General features: G+C 60.4%; 1 protein-coding gene across 2 annotated transcripts; it reads left to right on the top strand.

The window, feature by feature from the left end:
• The first annotated feature begins 4,020 nt into the window (after window positions 1-4,020).
• Window positions 4,021-15,767, top strand: PITX1 (paired like homeodomain 1). Of its 2 annotated transcripts, XM_036013745.1 has the most exons (4): window positions 4,021-4,210; window positions 9,580-9,815; window positions 12,101-12,333; window positions 14,250-15,767. In XM_036013745.1, the coding sequence occupies exons 2-4, from the start codon at window positions 9,647-9,649 to the stop codon at window positions 14,790-14,792; spliced, it is 945 nt and encodes a 314-aa protein (XP_035869638.1). In that variant the 5' UTR covers window positions 4,021-4,210; window positions 9,580-9,646; the 3' UTR covers window positions 14,793-15,767. The 2 variants fall into 2 exon arrangements, with proteins under 2 accessions (XP_035869638.1, XP_028384626.1); XM_028528825.2 differs by lacking the exon at window positions 4,021-4,210 and having other exon boundaries at window positions 9,307-9,815.
• Window positions 15,768-20,081: the final 4,314 nt, after the last annotated feature.

Genomic DNA, 20,081 nt, shown 5'->3' with positions numbered 1-20,081 from the left:
ACACCTCCGACCAGGTCTCTCGCTGTTTAAACCTTTGGCCTGCTCCTCTCTGCCTTCAGGATGACGTCCCCCCTCCTAACACAGATCTCGAAGCCCTGTAGTATCTGGTTCCCACTCAGTTCACCAACTTCCTCTTCGCCCATTCGCTGCCTCACCGCCCGCCCCAGGGCTCTCCCAAGGAGATGGGGTTGGGGGTAAAAAACCATCCCAGTCAAACTTAATGTCAGTCACAGCCCATCAGCACCAGCTGCCAATCTCCTCTCCAGCACTGCACTCCCACAATGTTTATGGGTTGATGTGTCTGCCTCCTTAACTCAGCCCAAAGAGCAGGGGCCAACCATCTTTGTATCTCCACCATCACAGGCACAAAATGTGTTCTCTCCAAGCTTCTGCTGACTTGATAGAGGCCAGTCCAGGAAGGCCCCCAACCAGGGCTCTTTCCACTATTCCAATGGAAAAAAAAAAAACTTGAGATACCCAAATGGTTTCCATTTTTGCTTTGGCTGCCAGGAAGCTCAGAGTGCAATATAAAAATGATTAAATAAATTAATACCTTACCGCATCCTAGGAGCTCCTCTCTAACTCTAGTGCTTCTAACTCCACAGATGAAAAAGGGAGTTCAAATAGATGCCCTTTCCTGCTCTATGGACCCATCCCCACAGGGAGCCAATTGTCCCTGCGCCACCACCCGGACTTATTGGTGACCCTCCACATCCCCCTCACAGATGAGTGCAGGACCAGTCCTGAAGGACTTCAGACTCTCCCAACAGAGCCAATGCCTCCCCGCCACTTTGGAGTGGACTCTCTCCCAACGCCTTCAGCAGTTCTCTGAGAACCTTCACAGAGCAGGGACCTCCCCGCAGGCCAACCCATCCCCTGCCACCAGCAGCCCAGGGGCCTTGCTCCAGGACAGCAGCCAGTGTTCCTGAGGGAGGGTGGTGAGTATTCCTTAAGATGGTGAAGCTCCCCTTTTACCCTTCTGAGGTGGAGCCTGTGACTCTAGCCTGGCCAACCACAGCCCTGAGCCACTCTTCCCCACAAAGTGATTGGTCTGCAGGAGGCAACTGAGTGACATCCAGCCAATCAGCATAACAAAATCCCTTTGCCCGCCCTAGAGAGGGTCGTGTGGTTGGCTACAGAGGCTCCAGGCCCTGCTATCCGACTTGCAAGTGATAGGAGTAACAGTGATTAATCAATTACTACACAAATATTGATTTCAATACTACTGCAATGAGCGCTGCGAAGGGAAAGGACGATCTCCCTACTTTTACTGGACATTGAGATAAAAACGCTGCTTGAAGAATTGTTATCCTTTCTGTGTTATCTATGGCTGAGGACATTTGCCCATTATGTTCCGTGTGAGCCCATGCCACAAATTCTCCTCGGGAGTCCTGTACCGGGGAGAGCAGCTGCTGGTGAGAGGAAGCAGGTCAGTTTGGAAGGAAAGATACAGCAAGTGTGCCCGCCAGTCTTGCTGGCCTTTCCTGATTAGGTACCTGGAGGCCAACACAACGTCCAGAACGCTGTCACCTCTGCTCCTCGTGGGTCCAGCTCCATTCTTCCCCTTCCTGCTGCCCAAGCTCGCTGCCTTCCAAGTGCAGATGGACGTGCCCAAGATGTCAGAATCTAAAGGGAAAGTACAAAAATTCTTTTCGAAAGAAGGAAAAAGAAGATCATAAAAAGCTTGGTTGCCCTCCTCCATTCACCAAGAACTTCCAGGCCTTCGGGCCCTGGTCCCACCCAGCCAGCCTGCCCAGCTTTCCTGCCCCGAAACCTCCTACTGGCTAACGGGATGAGGGCAGATCTACTAAACCAGAGGAGGAGGCTGCTACCTGCCCAAACTGCCTGACCACCCAGGGGAGAGGAGGAAAGGAAAATGAGAGCAAACTGTTTCAGGGAACAAAGCAGGCCGACAGGGGTTACCATGAACATTCGGCCTGGCTGCCCCCGCCCCCCCCCCAACACACACACACACACACACACACACGCAGGGCCACACCCCTTGCCTCCATCCTCTCTCAGATTCCTCAGTGCGGGGAGACTCTCATTATTCTCCCACTTCCCAGGCAGGGCAGCTGAGGCTGGGAGAGCTCATGCGACTTGCCCAAGGCCACACAGCTAATAACAGACACAGCAGCAGGATTCCGACTCTGTCTTCGGGTCTCAGAGGCAGCCCTCTGACCCCAGGGGACATGGGCATGCAGAGAATCACAGGCACACGCCCAGTCCCCGTTGGGAACAAAGCCGGGAAAATCGCTGGTGTGGTGAGGTAGGAAGATGCAATTTCCTAAAGCAAGCGCCAGAGTGAAAGCCACCCCAGAGAGCGACCTGCTGGGGCCTCCATACTTAGTAAGGGCCCAGCGGTTGTTTTTATGCCGGAACCGGCCTGGGCACCTGGGGTGGTCGGAAGTGGCTCAGCTTAGCAGCCCTCAGGGCCAGACACACCTACAGACCAGTTCCACACATAAAATAGCCCCTGTGGTAGTGCGGGGAGCAGAGGATAGAATTCCCAAAGCACAGGGTCCCAGCCCACATTGCTACCGCAGATCCAGGTCTGAAATCGCAAGCCTGGGGAACTCAGTCCTTCACCCTCCTGGTCCTGTGTGCGCCCAGCCGTACACGCCAGAGAGGTGGCTCTGCTGTTGAGAGCAGAAGGGAGGCTGTGGCATCCCCCAACATCAGGACAGGGTTCAGGGGCCACCCCTCAGGGTCTGAGCCCCACAGCCTCTCAGGCTTGGGTCAGGCCTCCTTCCGAATCTGGGTGTTCAGAGAGGGGTCCTGGGTTGCTGTGTTTTAGGTCATGGGCCCTGCAGTTGCTGGGGAGCTGGGCGCCTGCCCTACACGGGCTGGCGGCCTTCTGCCGCAGCAGCTGTCAGGGAGAAACAGGCAGGGAGGCGCCACCACTGACAGCACCTCATGAAACTCTGACGCCTGGCCACGGCACTGCCATCTCCTGGCACCTTGGGCCAAAGCCGCAGCCCCAGAGCCCTGAAGCTGCCTGTCCGTGGGCAGGCCCCCAGCTCGGTCCCTCCTAACCGAGAGGGGGGACCCTAAAGGATTGACCCACCAGACTGGTGTCTCACCCCAAGGCCCCTGCAGCAGCAGGCTCAGACTAGGCGCTTAGGGGAAGCAGGAGCCTGTTCAGCCACTTGGCTTCCCCCACGAGGCTTCCCTTCCAGGTTACCTGGCCATGGGCAACACTGGAGAACAGTCACCTGCAAATGGAACTCAATCTCCGCCAAGTCCTGCCCATCTCCCAGTGGCCACCAGCCAGGGAGAGGCCAATAAGGCCTCATGCATGGCTTCGTCCCCTGTGCCAGGGCCGAGAAGGGCCACTGCTGGACGGCGAGCAGGCGAGGAGCTGGACTAGGGGCCACAGAAGCATCTGTCCTTGTTGGGGCTTCTCCCAGTTCCTCCTCAGCCCAGCCCCTGAGAGGAGGGTGAGGGAGGGGGATCCTCCAGGCAGGGCAAGTCGGGTGGTTGCCCCTCCCCAATCGTACACACACCCTGGGGTCTGTCCTCAAACCTCCTAAGCTGCCGAGCTCTGTGCCAGCGACTCTCCCGGCCAACACGCAAGACCAGCTCCCTCCCGCAGGCTGAGCAGAAAGGGGAAAAGGTCGAATCGCAGAACATGGTCTTGACCGTCACCTGGCAGGACCCAAGGAAATTCTGACCAGACCCCGACTAAAGGGAACTCGCGGTCAGGTGGGAAACTGAGCCCCAGGGAGAGAACGTGCAACAGGTCAGGCCGGGACTCGTCTCGGCTTCGTCCGAATGCGGCCGGGCCCCTCCTCCGAGAGCCAGTTCCCAGGCTTGCTCCCGGGCCTCAGGTCCTGGCCACTGCCGCACAGACCCCTGCCTGCGCCCCGAGGGAGGCCCGGACCCCTAGCCCGCAGGACGGCACGCTGCCCCCTCCCCGCTAGTCCAGGCCAGCGCCTCGCTTCCCCTCCCCACTTCCCGCCTCCCCGCCCGTGTCCCCGCCTTCCCCGCGGGCGACGGGCGGCGGCAGCGGGAGGAGCGGGCCCAGCCGAGGCAGCCCCGACCTTGCACGCTGGGATGTAGCGAACCAGCGGGGGCGAAAGTGCGCGTGGAGCTGGAGGCGCAACTGGAGCTGGGGCCGCCGGAGTCGAAACCTGAGCCGGAGTCCCTGACGACCTGACGACCGCGCACAGAGCACACCAGCCGCACACACAGCGCATTCCGGGGTGGGGTAAGAGTCGCTGGGACGCGGGCTTTGGGTCTCCGCGGTATTGGAGCTGCGGGAGGTGGTGGGCGGGTTCCCCGCTGTCGGCGCCCGGCGTACGCGGGGCCCGGCGGGCGGCGGGACTACGCGCAGTGCTAGGAAGCCAGGCGCCATCGGGGCAGCGCAGGCAGCGGGTTTACGCGCCCAGCTCAGGGTCACAGCTGCCACTGCCCGCACTACCCCACCTAATTGGCGGACCCACCCCACGCTTCGGTCCCGGGCACCGCAAAAGGGCGGAAGCTTCGAGGGCACAGCCCCGGACGGCTTCCGCAGCCCCTCCTGGCGGCAGGGGCCGCTGGGGACCTCTAGGAGAAAGGGAGGGCGGCAGGGCCGCCTGCCCTCCCCGCTGCGGGAACGGGCCCCAGCACGAGGGGAAGCGATGGCCCCTCGGAACGCCGGGGACTTCGGCCTCAGGTTCGTGTCAAGAGGGTATTTTTCCTAAACGAAACTGCTTCGTTGGTTCGCTTGTTCGTTGGGGCAGCTACGCCACAGAAAAGCCACAGCCATCGGCCTCGGCTGCAGCGCTGCTCGCCGCGGACCCCGACGCCCCAGAGGCGCTCCCAGCCCCGCTGCCTGCCTCGCTGGCGCGGGTCGGGCTTTTTCTTACCCTGAGAGAAGCCCCAAATGCTCTTCGCAAAATTCAATAAAGACATTCCCGGGGCTTCTTCCAGGGTGTAGTTGTTGGCGCAGCGTTCCCGAGCACACAGCCGCTTCTCCAGACCCGGGTCTGGAGTCCCGAATTTGACCAGCCTTCTGAATCCGCGCGGATTCAGCGCGGGCCAAAGGAGAGCCCCGCAGAAATGGGAGCCCCAGGCTGGAAGCCTGGTTCCGAGGTCTTCCTCTTTAGGCATTCCCTTCCTCTTAAAATATTTAAGTTGACTTCTCTGAGAAACGGAGCTTCAGTATTCTCTTGGCATCCCACGGTCTCTGGCAGCCAGGAGCGCCAGAGGGAGGCAACCCGGGTTGCTGTCCACTGGGTGGAGGGTGCAGATTCTGAGGAAAGGCAAAAGCTACAGGCAGCAGGGGCGGCGCAGGAGGGGGCTTCCTGGGCCCCTGCCCCTTCTCCAGGCTTCTTGGGGACTCCTGATCTTTACCGGGAAAAGGAAAGAAGGCAGACTGGGACAGGGAGACCGGGCTCCTGGACTGTAGGACACAGAGGCGGCATTCGCTGACCTCCCAGCCAGGCTCAGAGTGCCCTTCTCCCTGCAAAGGAGATCCTGGGAAGAGGAGGCTGTGATACCGCAAAAACCGACCCTCTGCTCCCCAGTCACTCGACCAGCCACTGCCACTTTCCTGGCCTTCTCTCCTGCTCGGCTCAGCTGCTCTCAGGAATCAGATACCCACGGTGGAGTTGGGTGAGCCACGAGCAGGGACACCAAGGGGCCCTCACCAGCTGCTGGCAAGAGCTCTGAGTTCCAGGGTCCCACGGGCACCCCACCTAGCCATCCTGCCTGAATACACCCCAGCTCTCTCCCCACCAGGTCAGGCGGGGAAAGCCTAGTTGACAGGAAGCTTCAGGTCGGGGTCCCCTGAAGTCTCAAGAATGCAGTGAGATTGCTCCCAGCGCCTACCTGAGCGCCTCTTTCCCCCCTCACCCAGTAATTACATTCAAAGAAATAAAAGCTTTTATTGGGGAGGGGGTCTTAGACCAGGCGGAAGGCCGTAGGTGGTCCCGTCTGCACTCCCAAAAACTGGGTTTTCTAGTTTGAACTTCTCCATGGCCTAAGAGGCTTAGGGCTGGAATGTCCCGGAGAGCTGTGGATGGCCCTGGGGGCAAGCCCCGGCACATTCCTTCCCTTTTCCTAAAATCCCTCCATTCATATTTGAAGATTAGGGCAGGGCACCCCCATGAATGGGTGGAAGGATGCCCTCCGTGAGGACCCTCCAACCACCCTTCCCAAATAAAAGTACCAAACCATTCCTGGGAGCAGAGCCTGTCTCGAGGGAGCCCAGCCCCAGGAGGGGTCCCCGAGCAAGTACTTCGACCCCATGGCAGCCTGGCTCCTCTCTGCTCGGGCCCGGCCAGGACTCTAAGTCCCAGTTTCCCTGAAGTCACAAAGTCACTGATAGCTCTGTGTGGCCTGGAGGGTGGACAGCAGGGCACCTGGTTCCGACTCCAGAAAGCCCCCTTCCCTCCTCTCCTCATGTCCCATTGTCCAGTGCGCTGGAGGCGGAAGCAGCAGGCGGGGATGGCTGTGTCCCATTCGGACAGGGGAACTGAGGCACAGCACAGGCTGAACCTTGCCCAAGGTCACACATCAAAGCCAGGGAACACTGGACCCCCACATTTACTCCTGAAAGACAGCTGCCTCCTGTCCCGTTTGTGTGTGGGGGGGGGGAGATATCTGTGACAGTGAAAGAAAGAAGCCCCTGCCCTGCCTGGGGTATCGGCCTGCGGAGGGTGTGGCTGGGGACAGAGAGAGAGTTCGCCCAGGTCCCTTCTCTGCAACACCCGGGAGCAGGCCAGGGGCCCCTGCTGGTTCGGCACTGCCCGGATCCAGCAGAGCAGATTCGCCAGGGCAGTCCCCCAGAGGCTCAGCCCCTCTCTGGGGCTCAGGGCCCTGAACATATGAAGCATCGCCCATAGTAGCCCCAGGGCATTTCCATCCACAGAGCAGGCATCGATATCCCCAAATTTAGGGAGTATTTTGGCTGCCAGAGGCTTGGGAGCAGAGGGGCACACAGCAGGTGCTCAATAACTGCATTAAATCCATCAAGAGTGAGTGACGCAAGCCCCCAGAGTGAATAGTTAAAGCTGCAGAGTCACAAAACAGTCCCCATTCATGGAAGGCCTGACTCTTAAGACCCTCTGGGGAGTGGACAGGCTGTGACCCTCAACCCTGTGATACCCACAGGCAGACCATTTATCCCGGGTCCCCACCCAGAAGGCACTGTGCTTCCCACCTTGGCCTGAACGCACCTCCTTTCCCCTGCCGGCCAGGTTTTGTGCCAAACATCGTCGGCATTCTGGGACCCGAGGCCCGGTGGTGCATACACCTATGTGACTGTGCTCAGCAATCTGTGTGAGGATGCAGTGAGTACGTGTGTCTGTGGGTACACAGCACACTTGTATGTGTGTGCACCACGTAGGTGTGTGCGCACGCTCCTGTGCCCTGCCCGTGGCAAGCTGTCCAGTCCCAGTAAAAGCAGCCACAGCATAGTAGGTGAAGGGGCACTCCCGGGCGGGCGCGCAGCAGCACCTGGGGACTTCCAAGGTACCTGCTACCTCGGAGACTCAGCCGAGAACTGTGTGGTAAAAGACGGGGCTGATGACAAATGCTGAGCAACCATACCTCACCAAGTCCCCCTCCTACCTCGCCCCCACACATGCTGGAGGGGGGGGTGCTCAACTTAGAGAAACTTCCGTTCGGGAGGAAAGGGCAGGATCAACTGAGACTCCCCAACCCCAAGTGCGAGATGCTTCTGGCCTCTGCCTCAGACCCTGCCCCTGTCCTCATGCACAACCAGTGAGCGTGGGCCAGGCCCCGAGGAACTGTGCCTTCTCCCTGGGGTCCAGAGCTGCCGGCCTCAGGGTGAAACCAAGGGAGTCTGAGGCAGCCCGGTTCCATCCTGCGCCTATGCCTGCCCCTGCCCCTGCCCCTGCGGTCCTCACCAAGAGCTCAGCTTGGGGGAGGACCTCTGAGGGGAGCCAGGGTGAGGGCTCAAGGCAGTGCCTGCAGAGCACCCCAGAGGCTGACAGCTTGCACGTTCCCCCCAAGCAGGGACACCCCCCACCCAGGGGGAGACAAGGATGCACTGCGCCCTGGGGGAAGGCAGCGGGCCTGGAAGTAGGACCGTGTTTGTCCCCCGGCCAGTGTCCAGCCCCGCTCTGCTCCTGTCTGGGGGGCTGGTAAGCAGGCGAGGAGCGGAGGGCGGCCCAGGGTCCAGCTGTGGCCGGGAAAACAGGTCAGGGTCGCACCCTACCGCCCCAGCTGTCACCTGTTTACTCAAGACTCTGCGGACTCAGGGCCAGTTAACAATTGCTGAGCAAAATCCTTCAACAAACTCCACGGAAGGAGGAGGACTCCAGGAGGGGATCATTCCCGGGAGCAGGGAGGGGACCGTGCCCAAGAGAAGCTCCACTGGAGGCCTCCTGGCTGCGGCCGCGGTTGTGAAAGTGCCCTCACCTGGCCTCCTAGGCCTGCACGGGGAGGCCCCAGGCGGCAACGAGCCTGCCCTGAAGGGGGCAGAGGCCCACCCTGTGCTTGGTGGATTTGGCCAGACGGTTAAAGGTGCAAAACGAGGGGAGAGAGCCCCACGGAAGAGGCTGTGGAGCTCAGTGGGGTTCTGGGGGTCTCCTGCTGCACTCGCCAACGGCCTGGAGCCAACAGAAACGTTTCATCTGATTAGAAGCCATCAGTTCTATCCCAATCCCGGAAAATTGACTGCGGTGCAGAGGCGGGGGCCTAAGAAGCAGCCTCGGGGGGAGAGGGTCCAAGCTAATTAGGAGGCAGCATCCGGGGGCCCATTAGAGCGCAGGCTGCTGTCACTCAGCTGGGCTCCGGTCCCCGGAGAAGAGGCTGAGGAAGGAGGGGCCGGTGGCCCCTCGACGAGGACGCTGCTGGGAGCTGGCGGGACGGGCCCCGGGCTCTGCCCCTGCCCGGGCCCTGGCGCGGAGGCGCCCGCTCCGTGCGGTCCTGCTTAGTGAACGTGCACTCGTCCTGAGCTGTTCTCGCCCGGGGGCTGGGAACTTCTCGGCCCAGATAGGAGTCGATTCTGAGCGAACCAAGCCTTTCGGGGCTCGAGGTGGGCGCGAGACGTGCAGGCCAGACGCGTTTCTTTTGTGCGGCCCAGGGAGAACTCGGTGTGTCACCGGGGAAGGAGGGAGAGGCCGCGGGGGGTGGGGAGAGGGGGCGGGGAGGCGAGGGAAGGTGCCTGGGAGGAGGGCGCGGGCGAGGCGGGGAGGGAGGGCGGCAGAGAGGGCGCGCCGGCGGCGCGGGCGGCTCGAGGCTGGATTCCGCCCGCGCTCCCTCGCTAGCTCGCTCCCGCCTCCCAGCCCCCTCCCACCCGGGCCCACCCCACCCACCACCCCTGGCGCAGGGACTGCTGGAACCTGGCGGTACGCGCTGTCGCTTTAAGACAGATTCTGCCGGCGCCGGCCGGAGCCTTAGAAACCGGCCCCGGATCGGGTGCCGGAGCCGGGGCCGGGCGGGCGGCTGAGGCCCGAGCGGCGGGAGCGGAGCGCGAAGCCGGGCGCCGGGTCGCGAGGAACCGCTGCTGCTGCCGCCCGCCTGGCCCCGCAGCCCCAGGCGGCCCATGGGGCGGGCGCAAAGACGCTGCGGGCGCGGGCAGCCCTGGGGGTTGGCCGCTTAGGCACTGCGCTCTTGTCCCCTCAGGTCGCAGCCAGGGCGGCCGGGCGGCCCAGCCCCGGCCCCTGGAGCGCCCGCTGCGGTCCCCGCCTCCATGGACGCCTTCAAGGGGGGCATGAGCCTGGAGCGGCTGCCGGAAGGTCTGCGGCCACCGCAGCCACCGGCGCACGACATGGGGCCCGCCTTCCACTTGGCCCGCGCCGCCGACCCCCGCGAGCCGCTCGAGAACTCCGCCAGCGAGTCGTCCGACACGGAGCTGCCAGGTAAGCGCAGCTCCCGGGAGGCGCACACGGAACCCGCCCCGGCGCGCGGGGGACAGGCCTGGCTTCCACGCTTTGGGTCAGGACATTTCCTTCTCCCGTTCTCCATCTGCCCGCGAACGCGGATATTCACTCGCTCCGTGAAGCGGACGTTTAGTGCCGTTCGAAGGCGCTCCCACGCGGTCCCCACTCCCCCTGAGGCCAGCCGATGCGCGGACGGACCGCCCTGGAGGCGAACTGACAGCCCCCCTTGACCAGGAGCAGAGACCGGGGGAAAGCTAGGTTCGCGCAGCGGGCGCCGCGGGCCGCCGGGGCGAGGGGAGCAGATCGAGAAGGGAAGGGGGCGGCGAGCGACAGAAAAGCGCCCAGAGCGACACAGCGGGACAGACACGCCGGCCGTGGGTGACCGACGGAGAAGGGGACACCAAAGCGAGGGGGTGGCAGGAAGAGTCAGGAAAGCAAACTTGGGGGCGAGACGGGGCGACAACCTCAAGGAAAAGGAAAACAGGGGACAGTGAGGGACAGCGGGCCGCTGGGTGCCGCGGGGCTCGGGGCAGGACCCCTTAACCTAGGGATCCCGACCCCACATGTGTCGTGTCGCGTCGCGTCGCGTCGCGGGAGCCGGGGGCCGCCGGGCCGCCCAGCCAGGGCCCGGACTCTGCTCAGCCGCGTCTCCCTCGCCACTGCCCCACTGTTGGAAGTCCGCTCTTCTCCCCGGCCGAGCCGGCCCGGGGCGGGCAGTGTGAGCAGGCGCGGCCGATCCCTGCCGGCCTAACCGTCCGGGTCCCGCTCAGCTCCCGCTCAGCTCCCGCACTCGCCGCCCTGCCCCGGCGCCGCCTCGGAGCTCCCCACTGCCCGCGCCACCCGCCGCTCTGCGCTCATTCTTTCCTCCACCGCAGAGTGCTTCTCCGCGGGTTTTTAATCTCTATTTGTTTCTGTTTTGCATCCCTAAGTGACTTTCTCTGAGAGGTTCTGTTTGCTTGGTTTTGTAAAACAATGCTGAACTGTGCTTTTGTTTTCAAAAGTTTTAAGCGTGGCCTTTGCTTAGTTTTTATTTTTAAAGCCCAGAGAAACAGTTATAGGTTGTTTAAAAAAATGTACGAGGGGAAATTTAAATTTTTGACTGTTTTTCTATACAGAAAGAATTACCCTAATAGGCATATTTCTCTGGAATTTAAAATATCTACATGCAACATTGTTCTTCGGGAGGTTCTTAAAAGTCAATCCAAAATGGCGCGTTTCTCAGTAGTTTTTCAAAATCCATTTCAAAATCCGGTGTTAACTGGGGAATTTAAGTTCTCTAACTGTGGTGTTGTATTTCCCCGGGACTTGAATGCTGCCTCTGGACGGACGTTACTGAGACGGGGTTAGAATGCTCGCCCCATCCGCGCACTGGTTTTTAAGTCCCAGAGAAGTGAACGCCGCCCGCCTGGCGGCTGTGCACCACGCACTGTGTTTGGTCAGGGGTGCGTTTCTGGCGCCTTGCTTTGCATCTGCTCTGTGTTCCTACCGGACTCTCTTTAAGTTTGTGGCCCTTTCTATGCTTTTAGGCACAGAGCTGTGAACTTTTAGGGGCTTCTGTGTTTTGCCGAGTTCTTTTTTTATGTTTCGCTGTTTCTACGACTGCTTGCGTTTTGTGTAGCTACGAAGGAGAGGCCAGAAGAGCACCCAGGTCTCCTAGACAGAGTCTGTCCGCCTGGCTGCCTGAGCTGCAGCCTGAGAAATTTCCTGGGCCTTGGGACGAGAGGCCTGGAGCTGAGGCCCAGGACGGGGCTGCCTGCGTCTGCCTGCCTGCCTGCCCGCCCCGTGCGGCCCCCAGGCAGCCCTGGAGAGAAGAAAGTGGAGGGGCTGCGGGTCACGCTGCCCGGCTCGGGCTCCACCGACCCACTAGCTTCAGGCTAGAAAAATTTGATCCCAGTTCAGGAAAGCAGAGACTTCCTTCAAATTTAGACCAACTCTTGAAAATGGTACATTTGCGGTGACATCAGAAGTAGGGCTCAAGCCTAAGCCTGAGCCAAGCTGGGAGAGCAGGCCCTGCCCTGCCAGGAGCCCAGGCCCGCGGCGGGGCTGCTGGGCTGCCGGGCTGCCGGGCTGGGCTCTTCTCCAGGCACCCCAGACCAGAGGCGACTACTGACCAGAAGGCGCCTAGCGGGCTCTTCCCAGTGGAGACAATTCCAGGGCCCCCGGCAGGAGGGAGGGCGCTGATGGCGGGTCCTTCGATGGAGCCGGGATGGGATACACCAGGGCATAGGCACAAGGTGACCGGAGCCCCATTCTGCCTGCCTCAGAGAAGGAGCGCAGCGGGGAACCCAAGGGGCCGGAGGACGGTGGTGCTGGCGGCGCGGGCTGCGGAGGTGCGGAGGACCCCGCCAAGAAGAAGAAGCAGCGGCGGCAACGCACACACTTCACGAGCCAGCAGCTGCAAGAGCTGGAGGCCACCTTCCAAAGGAACCGCTACCCCGACATGAGCATGCGGGAGGAGATCGCCGTGTGGACCAACCTCACGGAGCCGCGCGTGAGGGTGAGCCGGGGCGCGCGCGCACACACACGGCTGCCGGCGCCTCGGCCGCAGCCCTCCGAAGCTAGACCCGCGCTCAAGCTTTCACTGTTCCTCATCACACAGACCTGCTCCCTCTTCCCAATGTAGCAGATTCCACCCTAGGCCGTGTCTGCCCTGCTACTGCCAGGCCCTTTGGCCGCTAGCACCCTCGGCTGCTGGCGTCTGGGATCCCTCTGACCCGCATCCTACAGACCCTCTGGCTCCACCGCAGCCCCAGCCCAAAGACCTGTGGCCCCAGGAAACTTTCCGTGCCCTATATGGCCCAGGGCCTTCCCCAGCGGGACCACCCTAGACAGCGCATGTGGTTCCCCACCGCTGGGGACCTCAGAGCTGCTGGTGCCCCACCCCACCCCCCAAAAAAGGGAAAGGCGGGTCCTGCCTGGTGGCCTGCCACAGGCCTGAAAGGTGGGGAGTCTCGGGGTCTCAAAAATTCCTGGACCGGTGGTCCCATCCATCCCAGCTTCTCCAAAATTGCTGGGCTTGTCTCCCTGACTCGTCCCTCACCATTCGGCCAGTCAGTAGCTGGGCCTTTTCCCTAATTCCATTTCCTGTAGGGATGGGGTCAGGTGTGGGGGATAGCTCTGGTGAGCGAGTGACTGCCAGGTCCAGTCCCTTTGGAGATACAAGGTTTCCTACCAATACCAAACGGCACCCTGCTTCTCCTCGCCCTTCCGTTCCCAGTGAGAGAGCAAGGCTCTCCTACCAACGCAGCAAGGGAATAATTTCGTCTCTGGTGCACAAATATTTAATCATATTGGGAGCACGTCTCAAACCAAACCCAAGTCCCACCTGGGCTCCCTGCTACAACCCCAGCTCCCACTCCTCCCCCCTCAGGCCTGCCAGCCTGGTGAAAGGCACTCCACAGTCCTGCCGTTTATGGCGGGGTGGGGGAGAACCAGGCAGCTCAGTGCTGGAGACTGAGGAAGGCTGAGCTACAGGGTCAGCCAGGCAGCTGCGGAAACACAGCCCAGGGCTGGAGGGCTGCCAGGGAGGGCAGAGGGCATGCAGGGGAAGATGGGCGAGGACCCACCAGATAGGTGTGGAAAGAAGGGTCCTGAATCAACTTTGTGGGAGAAAGTGGAGGGGGACATTAGAGAGCAACTAGTGAGGAGTGGAAGGAAATTAAATATTTGCAGAGAAACATATTTGGCATACACTTAGGTGGCAGAGATAAAATTAAATATTTAAGGGAGAAGCAAAAGAAACAAGTATTTGAGAAAATAAAGAATCAACTATTAAGAGAAATCGGTGAAGGTCAGATATTTGGAAAGGAAGGAAAACACTAAATATTTGGCGAGGAATCAAAAGCATCAAAATGGGGGTAACGAAGAAAATGGACTGTTTAAAAAAAAAAAGAAAGCGGTTCGGCTAGCGTGCGGACCAAACGAAAAAAAAAATTGGGAAAAGAAATGAGAATATCAAATATTGCAAATAAAGATGGAAACAGACCATATGAGGAATGGAAAGCAGGTTGGAGAGTGGGGAGGAGTCGGAAGATCCTAAGTTTCAGGGAAGAAAAACACCTTTTGTATTCGAGGGAGAAGAAACCAGACTGGCTGTTGAGGAGCTAGCTCGGGCCGGTTGGGGGAGAAAGTGAGAGACGGCCTGGTTGAGAGAGGAAGGAGAAAACGAATATTTGTTAAAACTAGAGGATCCATAGTAGTAGACAAAAAACGGATTTAATCTGGAGAAGAGGATAGAGATCAGGAATCGAGAAAGGCTAGTATCTTCTGGGGACAGGAAAGCGACCATTATGGAGAACAGGCAGGGGCGGAAATATCGAAGAAACTACGGTCAGAGCGAAGGAAGTGAGGGGGGGCAGGGGGCGCCTTCCCGCCCCGAGCAGCCCTGACCCCTGTCCTGCCCCGTTCCTCCAGGTCTGGTTCAAGAACCGGCGAGCCAAGTGGCGGAAGCGCGAGCGCAACCAGCAGCTGGACCTGTGCAAGGGCGGCTACGTGCCGCAGTTCAGCGGCTTGGTGCAGCCCTACGAGGACGTGTACGCAGCCGGCTACTCCTACAACAACTGGGCCGCCAAGAGCCTGGCGCCAGCGCCGCTCTCCACCAAGAGCTTCACCTTCTTCAACTCCATGAGCCCGCTGTCGTCGCAGTCCATGTTCTCGGCACCCAGCTCCATCTCCTCCATGACCATGCCCTCGAGCATGGGCCCGGGCGCAGTGCCCGGCATGCCCAACTCGGGCCTCAACAACATCAACAACCTCACCGGCTCCTCGCTTAACTCCGCCATGTCCCCGGGCGCCTGCCCGTACGGCACGCCCGCCTCGCCCTACAGCGTCTACCGGGACACGTGCAACTCGAGCCTAGCCAGCCTGCGGCTCAAGTCCAAGCAGCACTCGTCGTTCGGCTACGGCGGCCTGCAGGGCCCGGCCTCGGGCCTCAACGCCTGCCAGTACAACAGCTGACCGCCCGGCCGGGCCACGCGGGCCGCAGGGCGCAGGGGCGGAGGACGCACGCGGGGCCCAGCTAGCGGCTCCCGGCCGCGTGCCTGCGCCGCCCCCTCTTCCTTCACCCCACTCCGGGTTGGTTTTGTGTTTGCTTTTCTGGACCCCACTCTGCCCTCCAAAACCAGTCAAAACAAAAAGACGTCGGAGCGAAATGCCGCGAAAAAACGGATGAGTTGCAATTTCCCTCGGGATGGTGCGGAAGGTGTGTGCGTGCTCCCCTGGGCTTCAGCAGGCCCCTCCGCGCAGAGGACGTGGCGCGGGAGGCAGGCACTCAGGCCCGGAGGCCCGAGAGGAGGCCCTCGTAGCCCGCGTTCCTGCCGCGCTGGCCCCCGGCTGTGCCGCCGCGCCAGTGAACTGGACGCGCCCGGGACCCGGGATCCTGGCCCCGGCCCAAGTAGGAACCAAGATGCCCTCTCTGAGCTGGGCCTGGCCGAGCGAACCTTAGCTAGATCCGGATCCGAGTTGGAGCGGGCGTTCAGCCGGGGATGACGGTGTCTAGCCCGGGACCAGGACTCGCCCAGGAGCCTCACGCGGCCCTAGCGCACCCCGAGAACCATCGCCTGCCCGGCGCCCGGGAAAACTATTGTAAGGCTACGTAGCCGCAGCTGGCGGTGAGAGGATGGTGTGGGCTGGCTCCGAGCACCCCAGCGTCTCCGCAGACCCAGGCCCTCTGCTCCGCTCCCAGGCTAGGAGGTGGCCCCTCGGTCCCGGCGCAGAGCCTCCTCACCGCCCGCCGTGCAAGAGTCGAGCCGGGAGAGCTCGGGGCGCGGCCAGGGCCTCGCGCCGCGCCCACTTTGCACACCCGCTCTCCGGCCCGCTCCCCTGTTTACAGCGTCCCTGTGTATGTCGGACTGACTGTATAGAATTATAAATCTGTCTATATCGACTTGTCCATGTACGTCTATTAAAAACATAGTACCAGCGTGCTAACCACTGCCGAGCCCCGACTCTTTCTTTCATCTGAGGAGGGAGGCGGGTAGAAAGGGAAATTTGCCACCGGGGGCCCGAGGGTAGGAGGGAAGAACGGAGACGCACCCCGCCAGGGCCTGAGCCCCTACTTCCCCACCACCGTTCCAGACCTGTCTGCCCGGCTCCCGTGAGGGCGCTGCCGGGCACTCCAAGTTCCCAGTCTGCCGCGCTGGGCGCTCACCCGTGGGGCTACTCAGACTTGGCGCTGCTGACGCTGGCCGCCTTAACCGGGATCGCCTTAACCCGGACCGCCTCCCAGCCCCGCTCAAAACCCGGCCACCGGCCTCTGCAGGTTTTTCCTAGGCTGGCTCTGCAGTGACCCTCCAGGCTCTCGGGGTGTGCACGACCCTTGTCTGCCCAGCACGTAGGGGTGGGACTGCTGAGACCCTCTCTGGGTCTGGGGTTGCCTTTTCTCCTGTGGGCCCGGGTATCTCCACCTTGGAGCCCTGCCCTGGCTATTTGAGGGGGACTGTGAATGTTAGGTCCGCCAGTCTAGCTAGGGCCTCCCTCCTCCCCTCACCCGCCCTCAGTCCCATCCGGGGGTGTGTAGCTTTCCGCAGAAAGTGTCCAACACACCGAACTCATTTCTCACTTCCCTTCCATCCTAACTTATTGGAGGCTCCGGGCTGCCTCCACCTTCCCCCAGCATTTGGAAACTACTGAACAAGACCAGCCTGTAAACTGCCTGTAAAATTCTGCTTTCCTTAAGTCAGTCACCTCTAATGGCAAAACAAAATATTTGCAGCTGCAGCAGAGGGAAAGGAGTCGGTAATTCTGCTTCAGGATCACCTTGGGACTGGAAGTGGCACTGCCCCGGAGCTGGACAGAGGGAGGCCGGCCGGCCGCGCCGAGCTGGGAGTGGGCACACCCGCAGGCTTAGCCCCGAGCTAATGGCTGGAGAGCCCCGTTCACACGTTCTCAACCAGGTCGGCACCGCCTCTGAGGTCAGGAGTGTTGTCCCTGCTCCTCAGGTGACCCAACCGAATGGAGGCTCCGCTGCATGAGCCACATGATGTAACTGGGCCAAGCTCACACAGAGTCAAGTCTTTAGATCCCAAGCCAGGCACCTTTCCGCTGCTTTTCTCACCCTCGGATGAGGAACGAGGCAGGGTCCTTCCCAGGAGGATGGCCCAGCCTGGGGCTGCAGGACTTGGAGTGTGGGGTTCTGAGAGGAGCAGGGCCAGATACACAGGCTGGAGGAAGGAGGTGGGGGAGCGAAGGCAGGGGCAGGGGGCTAGAGCCAGACCACTCCTCCCCCAGCGGCTCCAGTCCAGAGCTCCGACCCCTCACTCTCTGGAAACATAAACACAATCACATCTGGACTCTGAGCGCCTTCCCCAGCCTCACACATCTGCCAAGGCCAAGGGGCCCTGGTCTCAGTTGAGGGCAGGAGGCAGGGAGACCTAGAAGGAGGTAGGACTGGAGGCAAGTGGGAGGCAGAGAAACTTCTCCAGAAAAGCCCTGCTCCAGGTGAGAGAGGGGCAAAGACGGGCTCTGATGGGGACTGGCTGTGGGCTCTGATGGGGACTCGCTGTGGCCGTGGGGCCACAGGCCAAACAGCTGCAGAAGGGCGGGGAGGTCGAAGCAGCCCCAGAAGGAGCCCATCACTCATCGAGGATCTCGGCCAGCAAGGTGAGTGTAAGACCCAGCCTCGGGCTCCATCCAGCTGCGCTGCCCCAGCTGCTATGTGGCTGGCACAGCAGATAGACTCCAGCCCTTTCCAGCTGCACCAGCTGCAGGTTCGGCTCTGGAGGAGGGGCTGAGGAACACTGAGGGCTCTGAAAGCCAAGTGCTCTGAGAAGAGGCAGAAAGTCCTACCCCTGCTCTGCCTGAAGAAGATGGGGGAGGGGTGCCAATCATTCAGCCAACATCTACTGTGTTCCTGCCCTTGGTGCTGGGGGTCGGGCGGTGAAAAACAGACACAGTTGCTGCTCTTGTGGACAAGTAAACAAACGTGTGTATAATTACAAACTGGGCTGAGTGCTCTTGAAGAAAAAGTGCTGAGAGTCAGAAAAAATGAGAGTCCTGCTTTAAACAGGGTGTCAGGGAAGGCTGTTCCAGGGAGGAGACTCCTCCTGTCCTCAGTGGCAAGCACGCTCACTCATTGAGCCCGTTTGTGGCCCAGGGTCCTGTGCTAAGTGTACACTCCTCACTGATGAGTCCCTTCACCTACACACCAACCCTATAAGGAAGGGTCCCCATTAACTCCTTTCCCTGATGAGGCCCCAAGACTTAAAGAGTGCAGGTCATTTGCCCAGGGTCACACAGCCAGAAGGAATGCAGTGGATTCAAACCCGGTCCGTGTCCACTCTCTGTACTGGGCTGCCCCAGGCCAAGCGCCATGGGCAACAGGGACTGTGGAGGATGACCTTGAAGTGACTGGCCCCCAGGAAACAGAAGCTCAGGTTTGTTTCTACCTGGTTCTGGCAAAGCCACTCCCAAAGGGCAGCTGCAGGTTTAGGGAGGCCATGAGTTAGGGGCAGGGGGGCAAGGGGCTGGCACCCGGCACTGTGGGCACTGCAGGCTCCGGGGGCACCACAGGAATGCCGGATTAGCCACTGTGCACAACGACCCACAGCCTGGTCACTCAGGGACAGGTACTGATGTCCTCCCCTAGCATGTGGCCCATCTTGGCTGCAGGACTCCCTGGGGCCACAGCATCCAAGGGGAAGCCACAGCTGGAAGACCTGCCTTGGAGGGAGCAACGCCCAGGGAGTCCAGGCCCTGGAGGGGTTCTGTGACGCCCTTCAGGTCCCCATGAGATAGCGGCAGGCCCTCGTCACCAAAAGGGTCAGTCTGGGAAATGAGAGTCAGGGAGGTTTTATGCCCCTTGACCTTCCCATTTTCTGGGCCAGTCACTTGGCTCTGATATCCACAGGAACCTCCGATGGGGTCTTCGAGACAGAGGGTTTAAGTCCTGGCTCCACCTCTGAGTTCCCTTGGGCAAGAGACTTAATGTTTCTGAGCCTCTGTTACCTCTTCCATAAAAGGGAATAACAACAATCACTTCACACAGTTGTTTAAGGATTAAATGAGATAATACATATAACACATTCATTGAGGTGCTGGTATAGTAAGTGCTCGATAAATGGTTACTATTAATGGTGCTGTTGTTATTATTAAATATCATTTGGGGTCCAATCTGGTTTCCTTGCTCCAGCTTTGTTGGGTGTATCATCAACGTGAGTCGTCGCTGACAGTCCTGCCCACTGACTTGCCCACTCCATCCAGGCTTCCCCTCCCCCCAGCCCTGGACCCGTCGCCCTCGACGTGTGCCCTCAGCAACCCATCCTGGGAGACCCAGAGGAACCAGGCCCAGTCTCTGCTGGGCACCCGGCCTGGGGGCAGGCAGGTCAGCAGCCAGTACGGGCTCTGCAACATAGGATGAAGGTGACCAAGTGCTTCTTTTTGTGTTGATCATTTCATCAATAGCTAACATCAGGCCCTTACTGAGCAAGAGCCAGGCTTCTTGCAAGCCCTTTATAAGAATTTCAACATTCGCTCCTCACGGGAGGGTGGGGCTTGTTATTCTTACACCGGAAGCAAGGGGGGCTTGCGGGGCAAGGCTAATTGGAAGAGTCGCTCTTCCTCTCTTCCTCGTGCTGCCTACACAGGTGGCAGCTGTCCCCTACTGGGCGCCAGGGCTGCCCTCAGACCCTTGTGAAGCCCGAGATGGTGGGAGAGAGGACCAAGGAGTTCCTCCGGCACCAGTCAGACTGGTACGTCAGACTTAAGCGTGACTGGCAGAGACCCAGAGGCAATGACAAAAGGGTGAGTAGCAGATTCAAGGGCCGGACCTTGAGCCCAGTGCTGGCTAGGAGAGCAACAGGAAAACAGAGCCCATGCTGCCCTGGGGGCTTGCGGAGGTTCCTGGTCCACAACGTCAGGGAGCTTGACGTGCCGAGGATGTGCAATAAATGTCACTGTGCTGAGATGCTCACAACGCCTCCTCCTGCCACCGCACAGCCACTGCGCACAGAGCAGCCCAGCCAGCCGTCAGGGTCGCCAGCCCCAATGCCAGGCTGTGCAGCGAAGAAAATGAATAGACAGCTTGTGTGCACACTGTGTTTGTGTTAGTAAAACCATGAAATTCTGCCATCTGGCAAAAACAATAAAATAGAGTAAAACACATAAGAGAGAGTCAGGGCCTGTGCTCAGGCCCTCCGACCAGGCCTGCGCTCCCACCCACTGCACTGCACGGCCTCTAGAAGGGAATCCCGTTTGTCCTGGGGGTCGGGCTGGGGCCCAGGATAAACGGTGATAATTCATGTCAAGAGG

The sequence above is a fragment of the Phyllostomus discolor genome, chromosome 13, assembly GCF_004126475.2.
Source record: "Phyllostomus discolor isolate MPI-MPIP mPhyDis1 chromosome 13, mPhyDis1.pri.v3, whole genome shotgun sequence".
Lineage (NCBI taxonomy): Eukaryota > Metazoa > Chordata > Mammalia > Chiroptera > Phyllostomidae > Phyllostomus > Phyllostomus discolor.
Note: the sequence above shows the minus strand (reverse complement) of the source record. Positions and strands in the feature narration are given on the sequence as shown.